The sequence below is a fragment of the Meles meles genome, chromosome 1 (genome assembly GCF_922984935.1).
Source record: "Meles meles chromosome 1, mMelMel3.1 paternal haplotype, whole genome shotgun sequence".
NCBI classification, from domain to species: Eukaryota; Metazoa; Chordata; class Mammalia; order Carnivora; family Mustelidae; genus Meles; species Meles meles.
In genome coordinates this window covers 212,250,591-212,277,149 of record NC_060066.1, presented here as the reverse complement: position 1 = coordinate 212,277,149, position 26,559 = coordinate 212,250,591, and the positions used below count along the sequence as shown (strand labels likewise).

Here is a 26,559-nt window from a genome sequence, read left to right as displayed (position 1 = left end):
AAAATCCACGTTCCTTCCGCCGTAGGCCTGCCCGGCTCCCCTCTGCCTGCTCTCTGCCCTCCAACCTGCTTTCGGGCCACTGGCCGCGCTGCTCTCTCTTTCCCGGGAGCCCTGGCCTTGGCCTCGGCCTCCCATCAGATGCTGCGTCCCAGAGGAGGTCTCCGGGTTGGCCCGCTTCCTTCTCCTCTGGCCCCAGCGGGTACAGGACCAGCCTCTTCCTCCCCGACGGGACAGCAGGCTTCACACAAACAGGGCTTAGGACACTTCTGTCCACAGCAGCACCTAGAGTGCCTCAGCAAATGCCTGGCCCCATAATAGCTGCTCAATAAATATTAATTGAATAAATCGCTGAAGGTCGTAATAGAATTTCGAGCCGAGCGCCCCGGGAGCTCTGAGGAAGGAGCTATTAAGGAGTCCCTGCAGACTTGCCCGGACTGATGCTCATTACCGTCTCCTCCTACGGGCAGTCTTTCCAGTGACCCCAAGTCTCCACGTACAGGAGCAAAACTGCGGTCAGCAGGCTGCACGGAGCGACCCTCGGGAAACACAGATTGGCTGCCGGCAGCTTGAGCTGTCCCCTCATCCTGCCTTCTGTCCCCCACAGAGACGTCCTGGCTTGTGGACGGGAGAGCATGGCACTGCTCCCCAGGGGTCCCCCTGGCCTGGCCGTCCTCGGGGTACAGGGCGGCCTGCGGGGCTCGGGTGCACGCAGCGCTCACTGCGGGGCAGGCTGTCCCCACCTCTATTCTGGAGCATGAAAACAGGTCACCCTCCGCCAGAGCCCCTGGGGATGGGCGCAGGCACTGACGGCTGGCGGCCGAGGGGGCTTTTAGGCATCCAAATCTACCCAATCGTTTGTTTCCTGATAAGAAAGCCTCTTTTACGATTTTCAATTTGCCCTTATTTTAATGAAAAGAAGCTGGGGTTGGACCGCCCAAGAAGGAGCTAATCAAATAAAGCAAATTGGTGTTACCTTCTCTTGGTCCCTATTATTTCTATGGCTCCAGCTGGAATTTATTATGAAAAGCAATTGGTTTTCATATCTGGCAGAAAGCAGCCCCAGCCGGGCCTGACAACCCTTTCTTCCCTATCGTTCCATAAATAGCTCGCGGTGGCCAGACTGCGGTGGGGGGAGGGGAGGGCACTGAATGCTCCCCACTAGCTTTCCTGCTCCTTGTCCCCCAGATTAGGAAGACCCTATAAACAAGTCAGAAGGAAACACCAGGTTGAAAGTTAATAAGCCAGCTCCTGTCCAGGAGACTCGGGCTGTCGCTGTGGCTTCTTGGGGTTCCATTTGGCGTCCTATCAACCTTGCTGCGTTCCAGCCATCAATTACTGCTCTCGCTGGGTCTGTGTGCAAGGGAGATAAGCAGAGGAGACATTCCTTTTCCAGATTCCTTTCCTCTCCTTGCAACAAAAGGAAGAACCAAAGGAACAATTTAGATCGGGCTCAGACAATCCTTCCTTTATATGAAATGTTCTGCCGTGAGAGGGGCCATGGGCTCTGAAAGTGCCCCGGGGTCGTTGCTACTAGAGAAGGGGAGAGAGTACCTGGGGATGCGCCAGGGATTTATGGCAAGACGTCAGGAAGGGGTGCAGTGGGCTGGTTCGCTGGTTCTGTTCTTACCAGCTGTGTGACCTTGGGAAAGTTAATTCCCTTCTCTGTGTCCCAAACCTTCTCATCTGTAAAGCGAGGCTAACAGTATTCATCCACTACAGCTGTCATGGCGTTCCCACGAGAAGTGGGTAGGAAGGACTTCACCTCTAGCTAACACATTGTGAACGCTTGACAAGTGGCCCTTCTTGTTGTCATAGCAATTGTTGTCATGCTGGTTATTGGCATTTTGGACTAGACCACGCACTTCTAAGGGTACATTGAAATCAGGCCATTCTGTGTTGGAAAGATGAGAAGGAAAGGTATGGGGACGCCTGTGCAGTCTGCTGTGAAAGGTGGCTCTTCTCATTCTCTAACTGCCCCCTGGGGTGGAGACTTAGGCCTGGCCTCAGGAGCAGCGTCCCCTGCTCTAGGACACTTTGTGCCTTGTCATAGGAGGCTGTTTCACATTTGGGGTCAGGGCCTGGAGGCCATTGGAACTGCAAGAACTGCATTTCCCTCTACGCAGGCCCTTCTCTGTGCCTCATGGTGGGAGGGAGGGGACCAAGGGTAATAAACAGAAGGGGAAGAGGTACAGGGAGCCGGCGCAGGTTCCGGTTCTAGCTGGGAAAGAGGAGTCTCTGGAGATGCTCATTGTTTAGAAGCCATCCAGACACTGCTTTGGGAGGCTTGCTAGGAAGAGGACCTCATCTGTTCTCCAAGGGAAGCCACAGGGACACATCATAAGAGTTCAGCAGAACAATAGCTGATCAGCCAGATCAAAGCTTTACTGCTCCATGTCTGTTCCCTCTGGGCCAGGCCAGGGGAAGGGGCTGACAAGAGACTCCAGGAAGCCCACGGATGCTGGGGGAGCAGGCTGACCTCAGTTGTCTGCATGGAGTATAAGGTGGGTGTCAGGGTCCTGGAAATGATCCATTGGTGACAGGGAAAGGGGGCTTCTAGGAGGAATGGCCACGGACCTGAACTGTTTTCAGCACACTGATATCTTTTCTTTCTTTCTTTTTTTAAATTTTACTTTATTTTTTCAGTGTTCCAAGATTCATTGTTTAGGCACCACACCCAGTTCTCCATGCAATCCGTGCCCTCCTTAATACCCACCACTAGGCTCACACATGCCCCCCTCTCCCCTCCAAAACCCTCAGTTTGTCTCTCAGAGTCCACATCTCTCATGGTTTGTCTTCTCCTCTGATTTCTCCCAACTCCCTTCTCTCCATCTCCTAATGCCCTCCGTGTTATTCCTTATGCTCCACAAGTAAGCGAAATCATATGATAATTGACTCTCTCTGCTTGACTTATTTCACTCACATAATCTCTTCCATCCATGCTGATACAAAAGTTGGGTATTCATCCTTTCTGATGGAGGCATTAATACTCCATAGTATATATGGACCACATCTTCCTTATCCATTCGTCTGTTGAAGGGCATCTTGGTTCTTTCCACAGTTTGGTGACTGTGGCCATTGCTGCTGTGAACATTGGGGTGCAGATGGCCCTTCTTTTCACTGCATCTGTATCTTTGGGGGAAATACCCAGTAGTGCAATTGCAGGGTCATAGGGAAGCTCTATTTTTAATTTCTTGAGGAATCTCCACACTGTTTTCCAAAGTGGCTACACCACTTGCATTGCCACCAACAGTGGAAGAGGGTTCCCCTTTCTCCACATCCTCTCCAACACACGTTGTTTCCTGTCTTGTTGATTTTGGTCATTCTAACTGGTGTCAGGTGGTATCTCAATGTGGCACACTGATTTCTAAAGTTAGACTCAGGCTCAGGAAACAGTATCCGTACCATTCCTTTTGTAGGATTAACCTAGCTTGGCTGCAACTCCCAGTGGCTCCATAAATTCCTATTTCATATCCACACCCAAAACCTCTCAAGAACACATCACTCCTCTGATCTTCTGTTATCAATTGTCTCCCCTGTACCTAATTTGAAAAATGTGTTTTGCCTTAAAGAGGTGGATGAGTGTGTCGGTGCCTCAGACAGATGTGGTCTCTCCCATGCATAATGTTCCAGCCGTACCCTACAACATGCCGTTTCAAAGTCCAAGTCTCACCATCATTGCTCCTGACAGCGGGACCCTAGAAAAAGGGGCCGAGTTACCATTATTAGTATGTATTACATGGTGGATCGCATGCTGGGCACCTTGCATGCATAATGTCTACACGACAGAGAGACCAAATGATTTGTTCAAGGTCATATAGCTCATAAAGAACTGAGCCAAGATTGTAACCTTGGGCTCACTTCAAATCCCATGAGCATCTTTTTTAAAAAAAATTCGTATTATGGAAAATGTCAAACATCTACAAATATAGACAGGCTAGTGTAATAAACTCCTAAGTACTTATCACCCACTTTCAACAATGGCCAACACATGGCCCGTCTGGTTTCAGTCACATCCCCCCCACGACCACACACATTATTTTGAAACATATCTTATACACTACACAATTTCATCAGTAAATGCTTCAGTGTGTAGCTCTAGTATATAAGGTCTCTTTTTAAAAAAATACTCTGCATGACAATTATCACACTTAAAAATTAATAATTCTACATATCATTAAATGCCTATAACAGTTGAAGATTCCAGTTGTTTCAAAAATACCATATATATGTATATATTTATTTTATTTTATTATTTTTGTATTTGGCTCAGTATCCAAGTAAGGTCTATATATTGACACATATTTTGTCTCTTTTAATCTATATATTTCTACTCTAGCATTCTCTTATTCTCTTTTTTCGCTCAATTTATTGAAGAATCCACGTCATTTGTACTGCAGAGCTTCCCACAATCTGGATTTTGCTGACTATATCCCTTTGGTGTCCTTTACCATGTTCTTCTGTCCTCTGTGAATCTTAGAAAGTGGTAGATCAAGAAGTCTGAGTAATTTCAAACTAAAAAAAATTTTTTTTCCTACAACAAAGTGTTCTACCAGGGACACATCCTGTCTGGTTGTCTCTCTTTTGTGATACCAGTCACTGTTGATGATTCATTAAGTATAAGGGTTTGCAAAAATGGTGACTTTTTGTCACTTTTTCTTTTCTTTTTTTTTTTTTTTTAAAGATTTTATTTATTTATTTGACAGAGAGCTAGAGATTACAAGTAAGCAGATGGAGGGAGAGGGAGAAGCAGGCTCCTGCTTTTTTGTCACTTTTTCATTTATTGGTAGTAATATTTTTACAGAGAAAGTCCTCCTTTTTTTGTGATTTGTTAACTCAAAGGAACAGTTGGTACAAGAAAGGTGAGATAAATGCCTGATTCTTCCTCCAAATCCTTTTCTAGTTTTCAGAATAATGTATTGCGTCACTAGCCTCCTCCAACAATGATCACTTGTTTTTTTTGTTTATGTGCTTTAGTTTCTTTATGAACTTATGGATTCAAATATATTTAATATGTTTTAACCCAAAGAAGCTGCTATTCTTATTGACACTTAAATTGGCCCATTTTTGGAGCCTTTTCAGTTTGGTTCCTGAGTTCTTTTTATATGATTTAAAATCTTTGACACAGCTCACATTATACATAATGGTGAAACTGAGTGTTCTTCCTCTAAGACGAGGAGCAAGACAAGGGTGTTTATTCTCACCATTTCTATTGGAGGGTCTAGCCAGTGCAATAAGGCAAGAAAAAGAAAAGACATGGAATGCCTTTGAATGGAAAGGAAGAAGTGAAACTCTATTTATTCATAGGTGACTTGATTATAAATGTAAAAGACCCTAAAGAATCCACAAATTTTTTTTTTACTAGAACTAATAAATGAATTTAACAAAGTCACATAATACAAGGTCAATATGCAAAAATCAAATCGTGTATCTATCTATAAGTGGAAATGTGGGAATAAGCAATCCAAAAAGGAAATTTAAGGTAAACAATTCCAGTGCTCCCTTCAGCAGCATGTATACTAAAATTGAACTGATACAGAGGAGATCAGCATGGCCCCTACACAAGGATCACACACAAATTCATGAAGTGTTCCATACTTAAAAAATAAAAAGTAAACAATTCCATTCACAGTAGCATCAAAAGGGAAAAAGCACTTAGATAAATTTAATTTATAAAATATAAAACCTATACTACAAAGTCTTACTGAGAGAAAGTAAAGATTTACACAAATGGAAAGGCACTCCATGTTCCATGATTGGAAGTGACTAGAAGATTCAATATTGTTAAGGTGGCAGTTCTTTCCTAATTGATTTTTAGACTTGCTGCAACCTCTATCAAAATCCCAGCAGGCATTTGTGTTGCTGCAGAAATTTTCAAACTAACCTTTAAAGTTTCCACAGGAATACAAAGGACCTATAATAGCCAAAACAATTTTGAAAAATAAGGCAAGGTTGGAGGACATATAGTCCCTGACTCCGAAACTTACTACAGAGCTGCAGCAATCAGGACAGTATAGTATCATCATGAGGACGGAAAACAGAGCAAAGCATGAAGTCCAGAAATAAAGTCTTATGTTTAGGGTCAATGTATTTTCATCAAATGTGCAAGTATAATTCCATGGCGGGGGAGGGGGAGACAGGACAGCTTTTTTTTTTTTTTTTTTTTTTTAAGCAGAAACAAACAAGAGAAACCAAGTGACACTGGGACAATTGGATGTCCATGTGCCAAAAATCAACTTGGGCCCTTTCCTCACACCATACACAAAAGTTAGCTCAAAATGCATCATACACTTAAATGTAAAAGCTGAAACTATGAAACCATGAAGAAAACACATGAGAAGATTTTTGGGACCTCAGGCTAGGAAAAAGAAATCCTAGATATAATATTGAAAGCATGATTCATAAAAGAAAAAAAATCAATAAATTGGAAATTTACCAAAGTTAGAAACTTCTGCTCTTTAAAAGAAACCCATAAAGAACAGAAAAAGTCACAGACTGGGACAAAACATTTCCAATCCGATGTCTGATAAAGGACTTACTTCTATCTAGATCTTATGGAAATAGCTCTTACAGGGGCGCCTGGGTGGCTCAGTGGGTTAAGCCTCTGCCTTTGGCTCAGGTCATGATCTCAGGGTCTTGGGATCGAGCCCCACATCGGGCTCTCTGCTCAACGGGGAGCCTGCTTCCCCCTCTCTCTCTGCCTGCCCCTCTGCCTACTTGTGATCTCTCTCTCTGTCAAATAAATAAATAAAATCTTAAAAAAAAATAGTTCTTACAACTCAAAAAGAAGAACACAACTCAATTAAAAATGGGCAAAAGATTTAAATGACGTTTCACTAAGGAGCTTCTGCAAATGGCTAATGAGGACATGGAAAGGCGCTCAGCGTCATTAATCTTTAGGGAAATTTAAATGAAAACACTGCCACACACCCAGGAGGATGGCCGTAACCCAAGAGACGAGACAATGCCAAAGGCTGGGCATGGTGTGGAGATGCTGGAGTCTTCATTCAGCTCTAGTCAGAAGGTACAATGGCGCTGCCCCATCGGAACACAGTCTGGCAGTTTTATGTTTATGTTCCTGATGTGTCTGTCTTTTACCTGTTGTTGCTGGGTTTTTGATCACGCTGAGGAAGTTTTCTCCACTTTCAGGTCATAGAGAACTTCACCTGTATTTTCTCCCAGTAGTGTGATTTTATTTACTATGTTGAGATCTTGGTCCACTTGGAATTCATGCTGCTGTACAGTGCGAGGGATAGATCCAATTTTATCTTTTTCCATATGCCAGTATCACTTAGGAAAGTCATCCCCTTCCCCTACTGACTTGCAAAGTCTCCTTTAGTGTGTACTAAATTTGCATATGCAAGTGGGAATATTTCTGGATCTCCTAGTCTGTTCCCTTGGTCTTTCTATGTGTTCCTGTGTCAATTCCATACTTTTGAAAATATGGAGGCTTTTTAGGACTAGCTAGCTTCTATACTCGGTCCTCTTCATTCAAGTTTTTGACTATCGCTGGTGTTTTTTCGTTCCCAGTAAATTTTATACTAAAATTCTCTAGATCCAGCAAAAACCCTCATGGGATTCTTGTCATTACCTTTTATTTATAAATTAATTTGGGGAAGATTGACGTTTCTGTGACCTCTCTCTTCCTGTTACGCTATGTTTTTGCAGTCACTGAACCTAACTTGTCCTGTAGACTTTTGAAGTTTTTCTCCTCAGGTTTTCAGAATTTCTTATTCAGTTTATGCCCAAGTATTTCGTTTCCTCTTTCTCCATAGCGCTTACTGTCTGATGTGAGTCATACTGTACTTATGCGACGGCATCCCCCGTCATTCCTCCTGTTTCATGTGTGTGTGTGTGCATGACACTGTTGATCACGCATCTGCTTGTTTATTTTCATAATTCACGGTAGTTTCTCCTTTGATCCCATGATCTTTTTACCAGACTGCATGAGTGTTACTGGTCTTGCCAGCCATTGGTTTCTCAGCTTCAAAGGGTTTTTGGCTAGAAGCCCCTCATTAGAGCAAAGTTCCCTGTTGTCCACGGTTTTCCCCTTGATATTCCTCTCTGCTGTGATGGGGGACTTGGTTGTCTCCCTGCGGCTCTCTTAGATAGCAGCTTTAGTCCGGGTTTCCCCCAGGAGAGCCGAAGATGGGGACTTGCATACCAGCCGTTTATTTGAGAGGTGGTCCCGGGAAACACCAGCAGGGGGCATGAACGTGAGAGAGGAGGGAGAGGAATACAAAGGAAGGGCTCTTATCCAGCAGGTCTCTGCTTGGGCAACTGGAATGTAGGTTCTGGAAGACCGTGTAGAGCACCCAGAATCGTCCAAAGTGTGAGGACACTTGGGATTGCCTCAGAGTTGTCCCAGTTGCGGGGTGAGGAAGCCAGGACGTCACCCCCCCTTCTCATCCCCGTACTGGGTATAGGATGCTTTCAGGGCCTTAAAGATCACCCCACCAGTAGAGCAAACCAGGACTGGCCTCACAGTCTGTGCTAAACCAGGAGACTTTCTGGAGTCACACTGACTCCGAGTGAATCCTGCGCAGATGCTTTCTGGGTACAAAGGCTTTGTTCCCTCATCTGTATGTTGGAAATGATGACAATATCACATGGATTGAGATGTAGCTGTGGATGTCGTTGTGATGTAGGTACAGGTGTCGACATCGAGACACACAGGGGGATGTAGAAGGAGCTAGAGACACACACAGCTGCAGAGGCCGGTGTAGACACACACACGGAGGCAGACAGAGACACAAGCATGCCTGGGGCCTGCTCCCCTGCCAGGCCCTCGCTGGGACTGCGGATCCGCAAGGGGCAGGACTTCTGTGCCTGCTTGACCCTCTGTCCTCCACTCTGTTCCCATTTCCCCGCTCTCAGGTGCGTGCTTCCTTTTACACGAGATGTTCTCGAGCCCTCCCCTGACTGGCCCCCGCCCCCTCCTCTCCTGGACCCCTTCCCACCAGCTCCGGCTTCCTCCGGATTACCTTCTGGGATGGCACTTCAGCCTCTCTTTCTCCCAGCCGTGGGGCCCCTCTGCGGGCTGGTTTTCTCTTAGGACCTGAGAACTGTGGCGGGAGGGGCCTTCCCCATGACACAGAGCAGAGGCAAGTTCTAATAAAATCAGACTGCTGGATTAAACACGATTACGTTGCTCATTATGGCAAGTTAAAGTGATGATTCCATTTATTAAGGCCATTTAAGGTGGACACTTTGGTTCCCTGTGGGATTGTGTCCATCTCAAAGTGTCGGGTGACAGGGCCGTTCTCACGTTCCCAGTATGCAAACGGCAGGTCGCTGGAGGAGGATGGGTTTCCTTAGGTGGGTGTTGTTGTGGTTCTGACTGTGAACGTTGACAGTATTTTGGGAAAGTTCACTCTGTCTGGGTCGTACAGTCATGATCTGGGACAGCTGGTCTGAATACACTGCTGAGGGTCACTGATCATGTTTACTTTTAATCTTTATTTTTTTTTAAAGATTTTATTATCTATTTGACAGAGAGAGAGAGAGAGAGCGAGCGTGCACAAACAGGGGGAGTGGCAGGCAGAGGGAGGGGGAGAAGCAGGCTCCCCGCTGAGCAGAGAGCCTCATGCGGGGCTGGATCCCAGGACCCTGGTACCATAAGCTGAGCCAAAAACAGATGCTTAACCGACTGAGCCTCCCAGGTGCCCCACTGACCCTGTTTAGAAAGGGCTGGTGGATGGGGCAGATCTCTGTGTAGCTTCTTCACTCACGAGCAGTTGGGCTGGATTGATGTTGGAACAGACCAGTTTTCTGGGACCAATGGGGTTCCTGAAACACCCGTGGATGTCTTCCTTCCTGGTGGAGGGGGCGAGATGACTGTAGAACCCGTCTATTTGATCAGATACATTCCTTTGCTTACTCCTGAGGCCGCGGCCCGGAGCACAGCAGCTAGATGTCGGGTTCTCCCAAGGGTACAGCCTAGAGCAGGGTCTCCCAAGGGTACAGCCTAGAGCAGGGCTGAAGTGGAAAGAGGCGGGCACAGCCGGCCCCACGTTTGAGTGCACTTGCCCTTTAGAAATGGAAGAACACAGTAGGGTTTTCAACGCGAACTTGGAAGCTCGAGACAGACGGTCAGGGGACAGCATTGTGACAAGCACGTGAAGCCATTTCCCAATTGTTTCGGTCGGCCAGACTTAGGGAGGAAACCAGCGCTGACACAAACCAATTGCACCGTGATCGGCAAGCAATGAAGTGGTGGGAGTCGCTGTTGAAAGTCTGTAATTTCCATTGGAATTGCTGTTTGGTCATCACTTGCTGCTGAAGGACACAGCCGACTGGATGGGAAGGGCCATTAGCCGCTGTCACCCCAGTGTGACTTTCTTTCCCCTACAGACCGTGGAAGAGTAAGACCTCACTGGCCAGTGTTGGGTGCCTACTTGTGAAATTCCCCCTTGTTCAGGGGAAGAGGAGGAGGCTGGGGTAGAGGCTCTTGGCCCCGGGAAGCCCGGCCGGCCTGCCCTCTCCCCTCCACTCCAGCAGAGACCCAGAAGCCCACCGGGCCTGGAAGAAACGCCCTCCTAGCCTTGTCTGAGTGAAGAGCCCTCGCGCGGTGGCTGGGAGCGACATGTGCCTGGACTGGTCTCCTGGGTGCACGGACTCCCCCGTGCCCCTTCCTTTGTGCCAGGGTTTCAGTCTCAGAGGGACACGGATCTGGCCACGGGGCATGAGCGGTGTGCTGTGAGCCTTCAGGGGGACTCGCAGGCTTCCTTGCCGGCTGCAGGTGCCCACCCGTGCTGCCGCTTCGTTCTGGAAATGGCTCACCGTGGACGTGCTGCCGGAGGAGTTTGATTCTTTCTTTTTGGGGGGTTTCCAGACCAAAGCATGTGCCCGCTGCGGCCGCGGAAGTATGCACGGACGTCCTCTGCTCTCTGTGATTGGCGTGAGACTTCTTTTAGGAAAAGTCAAGGTTCTTTCTGTTTGTTTTTTTCGAATGGCACTGAAGCGACCGGTCACTCGCAGCATTTAGCAAGTGGGCAGTGGGCTCTTTTCCTAAGGTTAGGGTGGCTGTGGACCAGACAGACAAATGTACCAGGTGGGACTGAGCCTTCCGACAGCCAAGCCCAAATGTGAAAGAATCAGGTACTTAGCTGGCCCGGGAAGAGGGGCTGTGGACGTTCCTGTGAATCTCCCAGTGATCTAAACGCGGGCAATGAATCAAGAACGTGTGGTCTGGACGGCTAGTCCTTCCATTGGTCTGGTCTTAACATAGTCATCTAGCGTCTGCGCTAAACTTATTTATTTCCTAATGCTGGGTGATGGATTAAAAGATGTGTAGAAAATCTTCCTACAAGAGATAAGATATTGCCGGCTGCCACAACACCCCCGGCTCTTTTTGCTTTCTCTTGCTGTTTTTTTCGACTTTTCAGCGCAGAGCTCAGACCCCCACATCGTATATCTTGATTAGATGGTGGATATTACTAAGGGGATGTTTTTTAAGCCTATCATTGACACATTTAATTCATTAGGTACCAAATCCACAAGCAAATTTTGGCTGGCCATAAAACATGGTTAATCCAGGGAGCTGCAATAAAAGGTGAAAAATTATGTCCCGGCAAATGTGGAATATTGCTTTTCTGTAGAGACTTTTACTGGTCTACGATATCTTTCTTCATAAATTTTTCTTGTGCTCCATTCTCTTGGTAACTTAACCATTTGTTGTTTCCAGACCACAGAATGGCTCAATGATCCTCTACAACAGGAAGAAAGTAAAGTACAGGAAGGATGGATACTGCTGGAAAAAGAGGAAAGACGGGAAGACGACCAGAGAGGACCACATGAAGCTGAAGGTCCAGGGAGTGGAGGTAAAGGGCAGAAAGGCTCTCTCGGTCCACAAATGTTGTTTCTGGGCTGCAAGGACACAGAATCGCTTTGGAGTAACTTGCTGCCAGTATTTTTGTTTGCCAAGACCCCGTTTGCTGTTTGTTTTGTTTGCTGCTTCCTTACCCAACAGTCCGTGAAGGCCAGGTTTAGCTAATGTCCTCATGTTTCTTGGGATTCCTTGATGTGTAGACTGGCATTTGCTAGGCTCCTGCAGAGTCCTGTGTTGTGTGTATCACAGAGGAACATGAAGAGTGCAGGAGCGAGGGAGAGGGACTGCCTGAGGTCTCCCTCTCGAGGTGGCCTGGACCTGCCTCTGTTGAGTGGGTCCCTTGGGAGCTGGTGATCTCCAACCAGAGCCTGGCTTGCCTCCCTCTAATAACGGACTCTTCTGTTTCCCTCTGGGTGTTTGGACCTCAGGGAGCTCAAAGGTGTTGAAGATAATTGGATGGGATCGCAAGGTGTGCGGGATTCTCGTGGCTGGGGTGCAGGTGGGTGCTGTGGGGCTCGTCTTGGGATCTGTGCGAACTTCAGCTTGGGTCCTGAGGGAAGACAGGGAGCAGGCTGGCTCCTTTGCCGTTGTTCTGACGCCACAGGCTCTCACTCCTGGGCGGCCGTGGAGACATTCTCCTGAGGTCGTTTCCTTGTTTGAGGGCCTGAGCCACGTGCCACAGTGGGAGAGGGAGAAAGTATGAATCACGGTGCATTCTTGGCCTGCTGGTTAGCGAGCAGCCAGGTCTCGGCTCTGCTTGCTGACCCTCGTAAGGGATCTCCCCCGTAAAGGATCTCCCCCATGGTCTGGTGCTGTGTCCCGCCAGGAGCTGAGAAGCTGGCCCAGGACCCATCCAGTATTTTGCACGATGAGAGCCAGGGATCGTGGAGGCCATTGGTGTGTCGGGCCCCCCGGCCTGCCGGGACTGATCACGTGGGCCGTGAGCCCACTTGACTTCAACGGCTCCCACTCCAGGCTGACGTTCTTTGTGACGCACTTCGTCATTGTGACTTTTTCTATATTAATCACGCGCTTTTATGGCTGTTAAAAATAGCATCTGGTGGCTTTTATTATATTACCCCGCAGAGAGAGATAACTTTTGTTTTATGTCTGTGTGTGTGTGTGTGTGTGTGTGTTTTAAACACCCAATAACAATGCTTTCTAGAGAAGAACAAAGAAAAGCCCGGACACGAGGAATTCCTCTTCAGCACGTTCTCTGGTGCTCTGTGTTTGCACGGCGTGCTCGAGTCAGCTGGTGAGACACGAAAATGCAGATGTCCCCATCTCGCTCTAGGACGGTGACTGGGGATCACGCCCGCTGACCAGCCAGGGCTGCAGGGGGTATGGGGGCTCGGAAGGAGCAGAGTGGGCGGGACCTGGGCGGGGTTCTTGCTGGGACTTGCAGGGTTGCGGGAGCTCACGCCAGAGCTGCACCGTCAGCCCCGTGCCCGCAGGTCCCTGGCAGGGCTCATCCTCGGTCCTACATGAGTCAGGAACTTCTGGTCATCCGCGAAGGCCGGGTGGAATTCTCCCTGGGCAGCAGTTTAGAAGCCCCGGGCCAAAAACTGTCACAGCGTTCACGTTCTTCCCTCAGGTGATAAGTGAGAATTGTCACTGGATGGAATCAGAATGACGTGCAGTTGTTTTTAGGTCATGTTTGTGTTTGGAGTTCTTTGTGGCTCTTGCTTACCGTCTCCCATGCAGACACCTGTATGGGGGGAGCTGGGATCCTCAGGACCCCGGGGAAGGGACAGCAAGGGGTCTCTGTGACTTGCTGAGCATAAGCGGCCATGCAGAGTGGGAACGGGAGAGAGACTTAGAGACCCTTGGTCGGCCACACACGGGGCCTGCTTTCTGGTTCTTGGAGAGGGAGGCCACCACGGCGGGCACATGGTGTGGTGGCTGCTTCCGCGGAGCTCGGGGAGTTGTCCCCCTGAGCCAGTCGGTGAGGACTGTGTCCGCAGGGAAAACAGAAGCCATGTTTCCTGCCTTGAAGACTCCTGGTCCACGTGAAGAGATGGCTGTGTCCACCCCTGCAAGTCACTGACAGTGCTGAGAAGTGTGGAAACCTGAGCTTTCAGGACAAGTGTCCTGAGAGTCCAGAGTGGGCTGGGATGATCCGAGAAGCTTCCTAGTGAGATGGGCTCGAAGCTCAGCTCTTGAGGTTGGGTAGGACTGTGTCTGTGACTTACCCAGTATTCTAGGCTCCCCTTTCCACTTAGCGCAGATGTCTGAACGACATCTCTGTTGATAGGTACAGCCCCCATCCCTTTTCCCTGCTCTGCAGTGTGTCACCATGGACGCATTGGAGCCACTCTCCGGTCAGCAGACTCTTAGATTCGGCTGAGCGTGTCAACATTACCGTGCGTCAGGAAATCGGCTAATGCGTGTCTGTTTGTCCACGTGGGCAGCCTGGACCCGCTGGAGGGGCCGGGCGCAAGGTCTGAGCATCTTGCGTTTTACTGGACACTACAAATGGCTGTGCTAATTACACGCCCAGCAGCACCAAGAATCACCGTCCCTTCCCTACCCTCCTATGTGTACACTGATGGATACACCTAGTTATTTGTGGGGATAAGCAGGCATGGTAGTGGAAGTCCTTTGTGATGGGTTTGTCTACCACAGGCATAATTTTAAAACAACTCCAAGGAAAGACCTTTTTGGCAAGAGCAGCCCCACCTCTCACCGTGCGATTCCTGCATTTGCTCCCGAATGTGCCGGTGGCAGGGAAGCCCAGAGATCATGCGGGGACAGGGGGCAGGTGGTCCTTTCTACCCGGGAAGTGGCCGTGCGGACATACATGGAGCTCTGCGTCTCATGGGGGGAGGCTTCGGCAGGGGAACCCCGACTCCTCCTTCAGTGGATTCAGCCGGGTGGTTCCCATGGACTCAGGACGTCCATCATGCCAGGCTTAGGACCAGCCCCTGCCCCTGCCGTGGGGGTGGCAGACGGTCCTGCACAGGGTCTCGGAGATGTGCTTTTTCTACCACTGAGCTGGCTTCCTCAGTTCAAGGACATGATAAAGATATTCGGATCTACCATTTAGCATATCACTTGCTATAAGCCTTCCCTCAGGCCAGGAAAACTTCCAGCCCTGTTCACGGAACTGCTCAGCAGTCCGGCTTCTTTTGTTCTCCGAGGCTGGGGAACACGTGGCAGCTCGAAAGCACATTGATTTTCGCAGCCAGGCACAGGAGGGGGCGGCCGCTTCTGAAGCTGACGAGCTGTTAAGTCCACGATTAGTCGTCTTGTCTATAAGCCATGGAGAAGCTAGCTCGATAAGGTTTCCAGGGACGACAAAGGTTGGCAGGGAGGAAAAAGAAGGTGGTTGTGATGTCAACGTTTCATGAGATGAAATCGCAGCAGGCCCGAGGTCGGCCCTGCTCCCCAGGCAGAGACGTGCCTGCTTCTCTGGAGCCTCGATGGGGGGAGGAGCTCTGGGGGGAGGAGACTCCCTGAGAGCAGAGGGGCAGGTCTGAAGCGTCCCCATGCCTCTGGGATTGCCACACCGCGGGCTAGGTGAGCTGGGTGAAGTCTTTGGGCCAAGCCGGAAGAGTTCACGTACTTTTCAAGTTCATGGAGCTGTTCTCTGGCCCCAGAAGCTTATGGCTCTATTCAGAACCTAGGCCAGCGCTGGGCTCTCTGCTTCCTGACCCCTTCTGTGCCAGATTCCCACAGCAGACAGGAACCCTACACTTAGTAAGCTGCTAGCTTACGAATCCCCAGCTCTACTGGCTCATTCAACCCTCATCGAAACATCCGTGTAAATTTCCTATTCTTATACCCATCTCATAGATGAAAAGACTGAACCCCGACAAGGTTTCCACTGCCCCCCCCCCGTCCTGCCACAAATCAGCATGGGGCCACGACTTGAGCTGAGGTTTGCCTGGTTGTCCAGCGAAAGCACTTGCCGTGACACCCGTTGCTCCCGGGTGTTCTGGAGGGATCTGCGGTATTTTCAGATCGAGTCGACACATAGCCTCCATCCGTCAGCCAGCTGCCAAGGGCCTCCATCCAGCGCATTGTGACAGATACTGACGATGCAGCGTTCCGATCTCACGGTGGCGGGAGGGGGGCGGTGATGACAAAACACCCAGCCGGCACCTCCAGCGCCAGGTCAGGAGGAGCGCGTCCGAGGAATTGCTCGTGCTCGCGGGGAACACATAGGAAGCGTCCCTCAGGCCGACTCGGACGCCAGGAAGTGACATAAACCCAGGGAAAGAGGCACTAGGGGGAGCGGGAAAGCAGCAGCAGGGCTGGGGCGCCGTGCTGGGCAGTGAGAGTCTGCGGAAACCCAGCTGACGTGATCTGAAGCAACAGGTGGCCGGAATCGCACCCTGTCAGGATCGGTCCTGGCCCACGTGGACCACGTGCCGGCCTCCCAGGAACGAGGCCTTCTCGCCGCTGATCCTGAGGCACGCCTCCCCACAGCTGGACCAGCCTTGGCAGCCAGGGGGTGGTCACTCCCAGAAGCCGTGGGCTCAGCCGCAGGCAGCAGGGGCAAAGACATCCTTCCCTCCACCGAGCCCCAGCTGTTCTAGACGGGAACCCGGGCCTGGACCATCTGCCTGGATTGGAAAGTTTCGTTTTGCTGACCTGTTCGTACCTTCTGGAAGAACGGAGCGCCACGTGGGCTTCTTGACTAACTGCCTGAAAGCCCGAAGCCTGCTGGGAGCCCCGCAGCGGCGGTAACAAGGTTATGTTTTCGGACTCAGCCTCATTAAAGTGATGTTCTTTATTTGGACATTTAGGCCACATATTAAAAAGTTAAAAAAAAGCACCTCTTTCAAAAGTAGGAATGATATTGTAGTTACCGCATCAGGAATTAACAGGGCATGAAATAACTGTCTGCCTCGTGGCGATGCCAGATCACTCCAGCCCGGCTTGCCGCCGGAAGATAAATAGGCATCTTGCTGGCCGCCGAGGGAATGTGAAGTTGCCGGCCGCACGCATGTGGGGGGCCCCGAGCCGGTTCGGGAGACAGCTCGGAGCAGATCCTGGAGGGAAGGTGGCCGAGCCGCTGGGCTCCCGAAGTTGCCACGTTGCCCCCAGCTGTTTTGAAGAGAACTGATACTTCTTGCACCCGTGGGTGCTGGTGGGCCTAGTGGTCCCCGCCGCTGGCCCCCAGACTCGCCGTGCGCCCGCCGGTGGCTACTGTGTGTCACTCCTGGCTCCCAGCCTGTGGTCTCCCATGGCCCCGCCGAGATTTCTGAAGCTTCTGGGGGCTTCGTCCCCGGCTCCTCCAGCCGACAGTACTCATGCCCCCCGTGTCTGTAGCCCTCATCCGTCCCTCCCTTCAGGAAGTGCTCTCGGACTTGACACTGTGCTGTCCGGTTCAGCAAGCAGGTGGCAGGCAGCCCGTATTTCCTGGATGCGGGGAAGTCTGTGTCTGGTCTCCAGGCGCTGGACGGCCTATGAAGGGAAGAATAGAGAGAGGCAGTTGAGACGCAGCCTCACACTTGACAAACTTACAGAAACACAGAACAGGGCATCTCAGCGAGAGGCGGGAACTGTCACCAGAGGTTTTGGAGTGTTGGCATGGGCTGCCTTCCCCTCCTGGAGGAGGACAGGGTCCGGGCCGGTCCCCCCACAGGCCCTTGCTCTGAGCGGTGGCATCTGCTGAGTGACCAGCTGCTTTCACAGGCACCCCTCGTCTGTGCCCCCCCACCCCCCGCCGCTGAGTCGTGAGTCAGACATGCTTATCCCCACAGGGACTCCCACTCAGGTCTGATCCCGCTGCCTCTGCACTGGTGTCCGGGGCTGGCGGCTGAGCTGCTCTGGTCTCATGATCCCGGCATGCTCGACGGCACCTCGGACCATCTCCTTCAGCTCTCTTCTGGCTTCTAATCGTCTGAGCGTCTGTGTCGTGTTCTGCTGGTGCACGAACATGTTAAAACCTAATTTCCTGTTACCTGGATGTGTTTTGGTAGAATCAATTCAGGAACTCGGATCCATAGTCTTTCTTTAATTTCTAATTACTTAGCATCCCTGTTGACATGTCCCTACCCAACTCATATAATTAAATTTTAACTAATAAATAACATTAAACTAGTGACACTTTGAAGCAGCAACAGCCTTAGTTCATGTGCTGCTGAGCTCATGGAGGCCCGGCCAGGATGACGGCTTTGTTTCTTTTGAAGGCTCTGTCTTCCCTGACCCAAAGCAGTTAACAACAGCAATGACAATTATGGCAGCATTTATCCAACACCTACTGAATACCTGTTCCTGTCCCCGTCGCTCTCTGTGCACTGTCCTGTACAATGACTTCCCAGCATCCCCATGAAGTAAGTGATGCTGTTTTCCTCATCCTTGCAGAAGATGTGATTAATTTCCGGGAAGATTAAGAAATGTATCTAAAAATATCCAGCCGGTCAGTAACAGAGTTGAGATACTACCCCAGCTCTGGAATCCCAGCTCTGGGATCACGAATTCCCAGTTTCCTCATCACCAGACCACATAGGCTTTCAAAAATGCCTCGATACCCAGAAGACGTGTGCTTAGACCAGGGGGGTCCGGGGGCGTGGGGTTTGAGCTGCAGCGCCGTGCCTCCAAGTACAGGTCTCAAGTGAGACGGGGGTTGAGGATAAGGAAGGTCTTTAGTACAACTGGGCGTTCCCTTCTTTATAGCCCCAACCTGTCAGAGGAAAAAGAGCCCCTCCCTCACCATTCCTCCAGCTCAGGGACCCGGCACCCTCGGGGCTCTGGGGACTGCGAGAAGACTAGAGGCCTCTTGACCTCCAGTGGGTGGGATTCTGTCCCCCAACACTCCGAATACCTACAGACCTACTGGCACTCCTTAGCTCTGATGTCAGCCGGGTCCCATAGGAACTTTTTATATCCCCATGTCAACCTTAACTGAGGGACAATGAGTTGCATTTCTCTCTCCCACTATGAACTATCAGCGTCTATCCGTGCTGAAGCCATAGCTCTCGAGCTTCCAAGCACGTCACTTTGGCACGGGGGTGTGTGTGCTCACGCTCCCTATGCAGGGCTGCCGGATTTAGTGCATGCACGTGTACACACACACACGTACACGTGACACCCAGTGAAATTTGAATTTCAGATAAGCAGTAAATAATTTTTCAGTACGAGTGTGTCCCATGCAACCACCTGGGACATACTTACACTAAGGTATTATCTGTTGCTTGTCTGAAGTGCACATTGGGCTGGGTGTCCTGTATTTTTTCCGGCAACCCTCTGACCATCAGAGCAGTTTCCTTTGAGTCTTTGCAGATAGAGATTTGACTGTTTGGGTACTGAAACTCGAGGAAGAGAATTGGTTTATCTCCAGACTCATAATCGATGCAGGGACCATAAAAACCAGGAAGGGCGCAGGCCACGGCTACAGAGAAAAGGCACTCCTAGCAGTTTCCCAGCAAACCCAAGGGCTGCCAGGCCTGGGGACACCTTGCTCTCTCTAAACAGAGAGTCTGGGGGCCACTAGGACTGCCAGAGGCCCAGGTCTTGCCCTCAGAGGTTGCTGCCTCCGGGAAGCAGATCTCCCAGCAGTGATATTTGAAGAGCTTGTTGGCAAAGAGGTGCCAGGAGGATTTCGAAGGAGATGTGTTTGTAGTTTCTGCCTTCCTCATCTCTCTGGTAGATTACGGTTTGTAAAATATTTGGCAATTTCCTTTTTTAAACTTGATTTGAGCCCTATTGAGCTAGAAACTCCCTGTTGAAGGTAGAGCAGCAAGATATCAACTTGGTATGCTGAACTTGTATTTAATTATTATCATAACAGTCCCTTAACATGATTGCAGATTAGCCCACAAGGACAGGAATGGAAATTTCAGCATATTCAATTACAATGGAAACTCTTGAACACCACTGTCAAAATTCACCCAAGGGGCTTTCCTTTTGGGCCCTAACATCCAGCAGGCACAAAGTTAGACGTTACAGGGGCGCCTGGGTGGCTCAGTGGATTAAGCTGCTGCCTTCGGCTCAGGTCATGATCTCAGGGTCCTGGGATCGAGCCCCGCATCAGGCTCTCTGCTCCACAGGGAGCCTGCTTCCTCCTCTTTCTCTGCCTGCCTCTCTGCCTGCTTGTGATCTCTCTCTCCGTCAAATAAATAAATAAAATCTTTAAAAAAAAAAAAAAAGTTAGACGTTACACAGAACACATAACCTTGATTTTGTAAGAATAATTTATGGCCTCATCCAAAAGCTGGGGATGCCTTTTAAGAACGTGATATATATCCCACCCACCTCGGTAAATGACCAGATATGGCTGCTTGTGTTGGGTAAAGGATATCTCTGGCCTTCACTTGACCGAAGAGTAAATTATTGATCTTCTCCACATCTTTCAAATGCGCTGATGTTGCTGGGGAAATGGTCTCCGTGTGGTGCTGTCCACGCTCAGAGGGCCCGGATCTGCCGCCCATCCTAGGAGAGTCACAGCTGACCCCTGTAGCGGACATGAGTTAGTCACCGACACAGGGAAGGCGTATGGTTTGCAAACTAATTAGACCTGGGTTTCTGCATCTGTTTCTCACAGACCAGCAAATATCATGGGGAAGACGGAGGGGGTGGTGGTGGGTTTCTCTGCACCCGGGAGGAGTGGCCGAGGAAGGTGTTAGTGCAGAAGCAAGAGAAGGGAACAGCTACTCACCCTGCTGCTTGGGGGCAGGGGGTAAGGGGGGAGAAGGGCAGAGTCTCGGACCCCACCCCCGATCTACTGAATCAGTATCTGCCTTTTAGTGTGTCTTCGCATGACTCATAGGCCCGTTCATTTGGAAAGGATTGGGACAGCCATTCTCTTGCTGCTGAGTCCCTCAGTGACTCAGCCCTGGCCACGTGGGTTTTTTGTTTTGTTTTCTTTTAATCTTATGTTAAGAAAAATGTCCAAAGGAAAATTTTACAGGTTGGTCTGATAGTTCATTATTGGACTCCCGGCACCTTTAAAAAGCATCTAGCTGAAATCTCTGAAGATATGCTTTGAGCTACTGGTCTTCTTCTGACCTTGGCCATGAAGGAGAGGGAATAGTGGGTTTCTGACAGCAAAGCACACTGGCTCCCTTGGCCTTCTTCCGTGGGGGAGTTACCCCTGTTCCTGCATTGTTTAACTCCGCCCCATGGGGCACTTTCTGTCCCTGTTGTAGCCCAGCACTTGGCATGGTACTTGCTACACATTTGGTGCCCAGTAAACATGGTTTGAGTGAATGGATGAGTTGATGGATTTCTTCTGTGAAGGGGCAGACAGTTAACAGTTCTATTTTTGCCAGCCAGATGGTCTCCATCACTCTGGCACAGGGTGAAAGCAACCATAGATGACAGTTAAGGAATGGGTGTGAACGTGTTCCAATAAAACTTTATTTGCCAAAACAGGGTGAGGGCCGGATTTGGACCATGGATGTGGTTTGTCACCCCCTGTTCTAGATTATGGCAGCAAGTTCTAGAAGGAGCACGGTGCTATGGAAACTCGTGAGAGATCGATGGGGAATGATTAGGGACTTGCCTCTCCTCTCTGAGCACTGGTATGTTTTTAGGCTCATGTTCGCAGCCTTACAATACAAGTTCAGGCTCAGCTTATAATTCTGTAAGGAATTAACACTTTTGTTCACAACACACCTCCGTGTTGTTCATCCTGTTTGTCCTGGCGTAGTTAGGATGTCTTCTTTCTCTTTCCTTGTTGTGGTAATACGTCCATGTGGCACAGGCCTGCTTGTCCTCAGTCTGAAGAAGCTAGGTGATGTCCCTCGCAAGGGAAGTTGGGAAATGGCCTGTTTTCTCCCACAAGCCGGCTTCATGGTGCTGCAGACGGGGCAGGACAAATCCCAGGGAGGCGCTCTGAGCTCTCCTGTGCAGCGACGGCTGAGCCAAAGGCATGTGACCCTGCTGTCACTAGGTGGGTCACGAACTCTCATGGAAGAGGGAGAGGCTGAGACCCCTGCATCTTCAGGCCAGAAGTGCTTGGAAAGTAGCCTGGTCGTGTTTGCTGGGACTACGTCACTCAAGAATAGAGGCCGCAGGGAGGGTACAAATGTTATTTGTCCGGGTTTAAGTATTTACATGACAGCACGAGAAAACCGGGGACTTTCTCTTTCATCTCTACTGCCACAATTTACGTGCAGTTTTATGATGGATGCAGGAGGTAGACATTTATTACAAAAGTGGAAGAGATATTGACTCTTCACGAATTGATTATTTAGAATTTATTTTATTAAATATTCTAGGTGGCGTGTGATAAACCGAACCTCTGCTGGTTTGCAGCTTAATGATTCATGCATCTGCGGCAGTGATAAGGAAATCAAAGACTCCGTTTGCCATTTCAGGGGAAGAATATGGATTATTATTAAATCTGGAATGGGCCTCTTGAGAAGCCTTCCTTAAGGGAACATGCGTATCAATAATTTCTTCTCCATACGAGAATCCTAATGTTTCACTTATGGAAACATAAATCCTGAGCAAGTAGCTGTGGTTTTCCCCTCCCTTTGGCTCCTTATATCCTGTGCTCATGGCTGACCTGCTCTGGTTCTAGCGTTCAGAGTCCTTCAGTCTCCGCATCTTTCTCCTGCTATTTCTAATTTCTGATGCTGTTAAAAACCTCTGCTGAGTTCTGTGCATGTCAGCCGCTGAGATGCCAGTGGAGACCAGGATAGTGTTCCTTTGACTTGGAACGTCCGAGGAGGTTTGTTTAAGTCTAGGAGGAGACGAGACTGGGAGGTCTCGGAACCCCGACCGGAGTGTGGTTGGCTCATGTAGGACGTGGGATGTTGCCCTGAACCCATTCTTCGGGAAACCGCCGGGCGGCAAAGCCAGCCTGGTGAGCCGCAGCTGTCACAAGGACGGTGGGTGGGCCTGCCCTGGAGCTGTGCCCACTCTCAGGTGACATGGAGCCAGGGAGTCCTAGCAGGGTGGCCGTCAGGCCTGCCACCTCAGGACAGAGGGCGTGCAGAGCTCCCGGGGGACGTCTAGTGAGAATGCCAAGTCAGCCCGTCTCATGGTGACATTGTGAAGGGATTGGGGTTGTCTGATAGCTTGAGTTTCAAAATATTCCCTGACTTCTTTCTCTTCCCAAAACATTCGACAGATGGTCCAATGCCATAATCTTTACCGTGGGAGACTGTGGGAAGCTAGCGAGGGGGCCCCAAGACTCCTGATCTCGCCCAGTTTCCTTACTCATCCCTGCGCAGAGCAGCCCAATCCTTCTGGGGTGTGACACCCCCAACATTGATATGTTTTCTTGAACCCCTTGCTTGCTTATGTGCTTTTTATACTTGGAGTCAGACCGAATCGTCAGCATAGTGCTGTAGTGAGCTCAGTTTCCCCGAAGAACACACACTGAATGTTTGCAGTTATTTCTTACAAACGAGACCGCTTGGGTCTCCACGGAATGAATCAGTCCAGGAAGAAGTGAGCTCACTACTGACCTTTAATTCTTTAATTGCTGCAAAATAGTTGAATGAGTGCACTACAGTCCCCATCTAAAGGTGGGCACAGAGGGGGCTCCCTGGCCTGCTACAGCAGGCTCGTGTTTGATTCTTCCACTCTCCTGGGATCCATTTTCCCTTTACGCCTGACGATCGGAGCCCCTGAACGAGGAGGTGGGTTTGGGCACGCTCCCCTTTCCTCGTTTGCTTGCTCAGACTCTGTCCCCCTAGCCCTGGACGCGGGAGGGATTCCGTTTCTGTTTTCTCTGAGTCTGGGGTGCCCGACTGAGGGCGGGTCCTGGAACCCGGGGAGAGGTGTGCGTCGCGGGATGCTGGGACACCCACTGGGGCTGGGGTGCGGCGGCTCCCCTGCGGGCAGAGCCCCCACATTTGCCGTTTCCTGGGAGACGGTGAAGAAAGCCTCGTGGAAGCAGCTTCCCTCCCAAATTAATGAACACTTTCAGACATGATATGAAATGTTTGGAAACGAGACGCAGCACAGTATTTTGCCCGTATTTTTTTTTTTCCTTTCACAACACCTGGCAATAAAATTCTCGGGCTAAATACCAGATGAGTGTTGTCTCATAATGTATAGTAACTTCATCTATAACTTTTTTAAGCCCTCCAGATGGAAGCACGGTGTAAATGTGCAGAGCTTGAGAGGGGAAATGAAAATAAATGCACTAAGAAATAAAGAATCTGTTTTTTATACTTTCTTTTGCAAATAGTGTTTGCAGTGACATATTGTGAATGGACTGAATTATAACAAAAACGGAAATGAAACAGAGCTCCGGGGTAGGGAGAGCAATTGTTACACTCACTTTAACTGATATAATGCAAAAGCAACGCTTTTTACACTCAATTAGTTTGCACATTGTGTTGGACACAAACCAGAATGTAGAACATTTTTGGGTTTTGTTTTTACATGATTAAGGGAGATGAGATGAAATAAATTCAGTAAATTACCCTGCGTTCCTTTTCGGTCGGAGACACTTTTGTTTTGTTTCTCCTCACCCCTGCTAGTGAATGAAGGATACCGGCTCCTCCAGCGGGTGACCTCTGGTCCCAAGCAAGAAGCTCTTCCCAGAGATCAGTGGACTTTCAATAGAGTGCCTTCCTCTGCCTCAGGGGCATCTTTTGCTGCACAAACAGGGTTACGAATCAGAGCTGTTTACATTTGGTATTTGACCATATTTTGTGCTTTGAATATCAGAGTAGGAGAGCGAGTATGATGGCAGCTAACAGATGTTTGCAAGCATTTAGACAAGAAAGTATTTCCAAGGCTGTGTATTTCAAGATCCTTGTTTCATTTATTTTGCTTAATTATCCTTTCTTGCATTTTTAATGCTCTTAATATGATAATATTAAGAACTGCAGTGTGTGACTCTGTGTTGCTCATTTGAATAGATGCTAGATGGGCAGGGGGGCGTGGGGTCTAAAGATGGGCGGGGGACGTGGGGTGACGCTGCAAGCCAGGACCCAGCCCCGCGCCCTCCCACGTGCAGCTCTGTCTCCTGCAGCAGGGGTCCAGAAGGGATCCTGTCTCCACCACAAAGCATATGGGAAAGGGTTTTTCTTTGCCGTGCGTACCAGTCCCGTGGAGGTTCTGATTCGTTTGGTCTGAGGGGGGCCTGAGGTGCTGCCTCCAGAGAGAGCTCCCAGGAGATGCGGACGCTGCTTTGAGTGGCGCGAAGCTACTCTGAACGCAGGCTTTGAATAGTGAAGTTGCATGGACATCAGGGAGGGAAAGTCGGAGTCAGCTGGTTGCCCCAGGCTGCTGGTCAACTCCCAGCACCCCCTCCCTCGCTGAAACCACCCAACAGCTGGTGACCAGGCCAAGCCCGGGTACCTAGTGTGTGCGAAGCTTTCCTTCTGGCGCAGAGCTTGTGGCCAGGGGTCTGACTCTGGTCTCTTTTCCTGGGAGCGGAAGGAAAGCCACACTGTAGTGCGCTCCGAGATCCTGTGCTTTATGCTCACAACTGCGAATACTCGAAAGAAAACAACGGGAGAGACCTGTTAGGTATAATACCAATTACAGTTATTTTTTTACTCCAAAAGGCACGTCAAATAAATAATGCGGTTTATGTTACTGCTAGAAAATGCAGCAGCATTAGTTCATTTACATAAATTATGCAACTCATTATCTTTGTTTATAAAAAGGCTTAGCAATATTTTGGCTTATGGATCTAAAATGGAAAAAACCCCAGATTTCGCTTCAGTGGAACTTTGCTTTCCTGCAGTCACCTTTTTATTTATTTACAGAAAGAGCGTCTGTCTGACAGATCCCCTTAGGATTACTGCCCTTTCCTGGTGATGAATGGAATGCATTAAGTCTGACTTGTGTTTATAAAAAGCCAAATAAATACCAGTGAAGGCAGCCAAGAACCCAGAGCTCGGGGCAGCCATGGCGGCTTCCCCTGCTGGCTCTGCCTGCTGCCGGACATCAGGGCCAGTGGGGCAGGGTGAGGAAGGCGCTGCGGGGGGCCAGGAAGCAGGTTTTCCCTCCTTTTGTCTTCTATATAAATCGTCAGGCGGCTCGGGTTAGTGGGTGCCTCCTCCTGGTGCCCCACCTACAAGCAGGCAGACTCTTCCCTCGCTGCCCGAAACGACCGCCAGGAGCCGCGCGTCGTTGCTGAGCGCCTGCCTTGTGCCTACTCTGAATGGCGATGGGCGGGGCCTGTAAGATACACGTTGCCTTTCGCAGACTTAATAGGAAGGAGAAGCCCTGTTAAATAACCCGTTAATATTTATCTTGATTACGTGTTACAAGATTTTTAAATGTGTTGGCTAGACAAACATATCCTTAAAACTAGCCTCACCTGTTTCTTCTGACTTCTTACCGTTGCTGCTGGCCAGGTGAAGTGGGGCTTGTGCTGCTCTCACTGAACAGCGCTGGGACCCAGGCTCACTCCCCAAGAGGCTGTGGACCTGGATTACTTTGAAGTGTGCCCGTAATTTAGACTCTGATTCTAATTCTTCCACTGGCCCTGCATCAGGAACTGACTCATAATCAGAAACTTACGATGCGATGCCAGGGCAAGGGCAGGTCCTGTTTGATGGTGTGGTTGGAGATTTGAAGGGCCCATAGGAGAACAACATGATATGAGAAAATTGAACTCTTATCCCTCGATAGCGCTGGGCTGATGCTTCTGGTCTGAATATTAAAGTCTCTGCCTGTGGATGGACGAGCCCAGCTCCCAGGTTACTTCAGAGTGGAAACCGGTGAATCCTAAATTCTTCTTCATCGTGTATGCAGACCTATTTGAATGGCAAGAGAGAGGGGCAGCCCTGGGGCAGGTCTGCAGAGTTGGGGCGTGCTTGTTAGTGCAGGGAATGGTGGACATGCTTCTGTGTGTGGGGAGA

At 49.7% G+C, this 26,559-nt stretch overlaps 1 protein-coding gene and 1 non-coding gene across 12 annotated transcripts in view; both read left to right on the top strand.

The window, feature by feature from the left end:
* CAMTA1 (calmodulin binding transcription activator 1) overlaps window positions 1–26,559 on the top strand; it is an 818,028-nt gene that overhangs the window by 399,987 nt on the left and 391,482 nt on the right. For all 11 annotated transcript variants that reach the window (XM_045998968.1, XM_045998958.1, XM_045998935.1 and 8 more), the window contains one exon: window positions 11,684–11,819. In XM_045998968.1, coding sequence (XP_045854924.1) covers window positions 11,684–11,819 — 136 coding nt within the window. The remainder of the gene's footprint in view (window positions 1–11,683; window positions 11,820–26,559) is intronic.
* On the top strand, window positions 5,493–5,599 carry LOC123928197. The gene has a single exon (XR_006815641.1). It is a non-coding gene; the product is annotated as a U6 spliceosomal RNA (small nuclear RNA).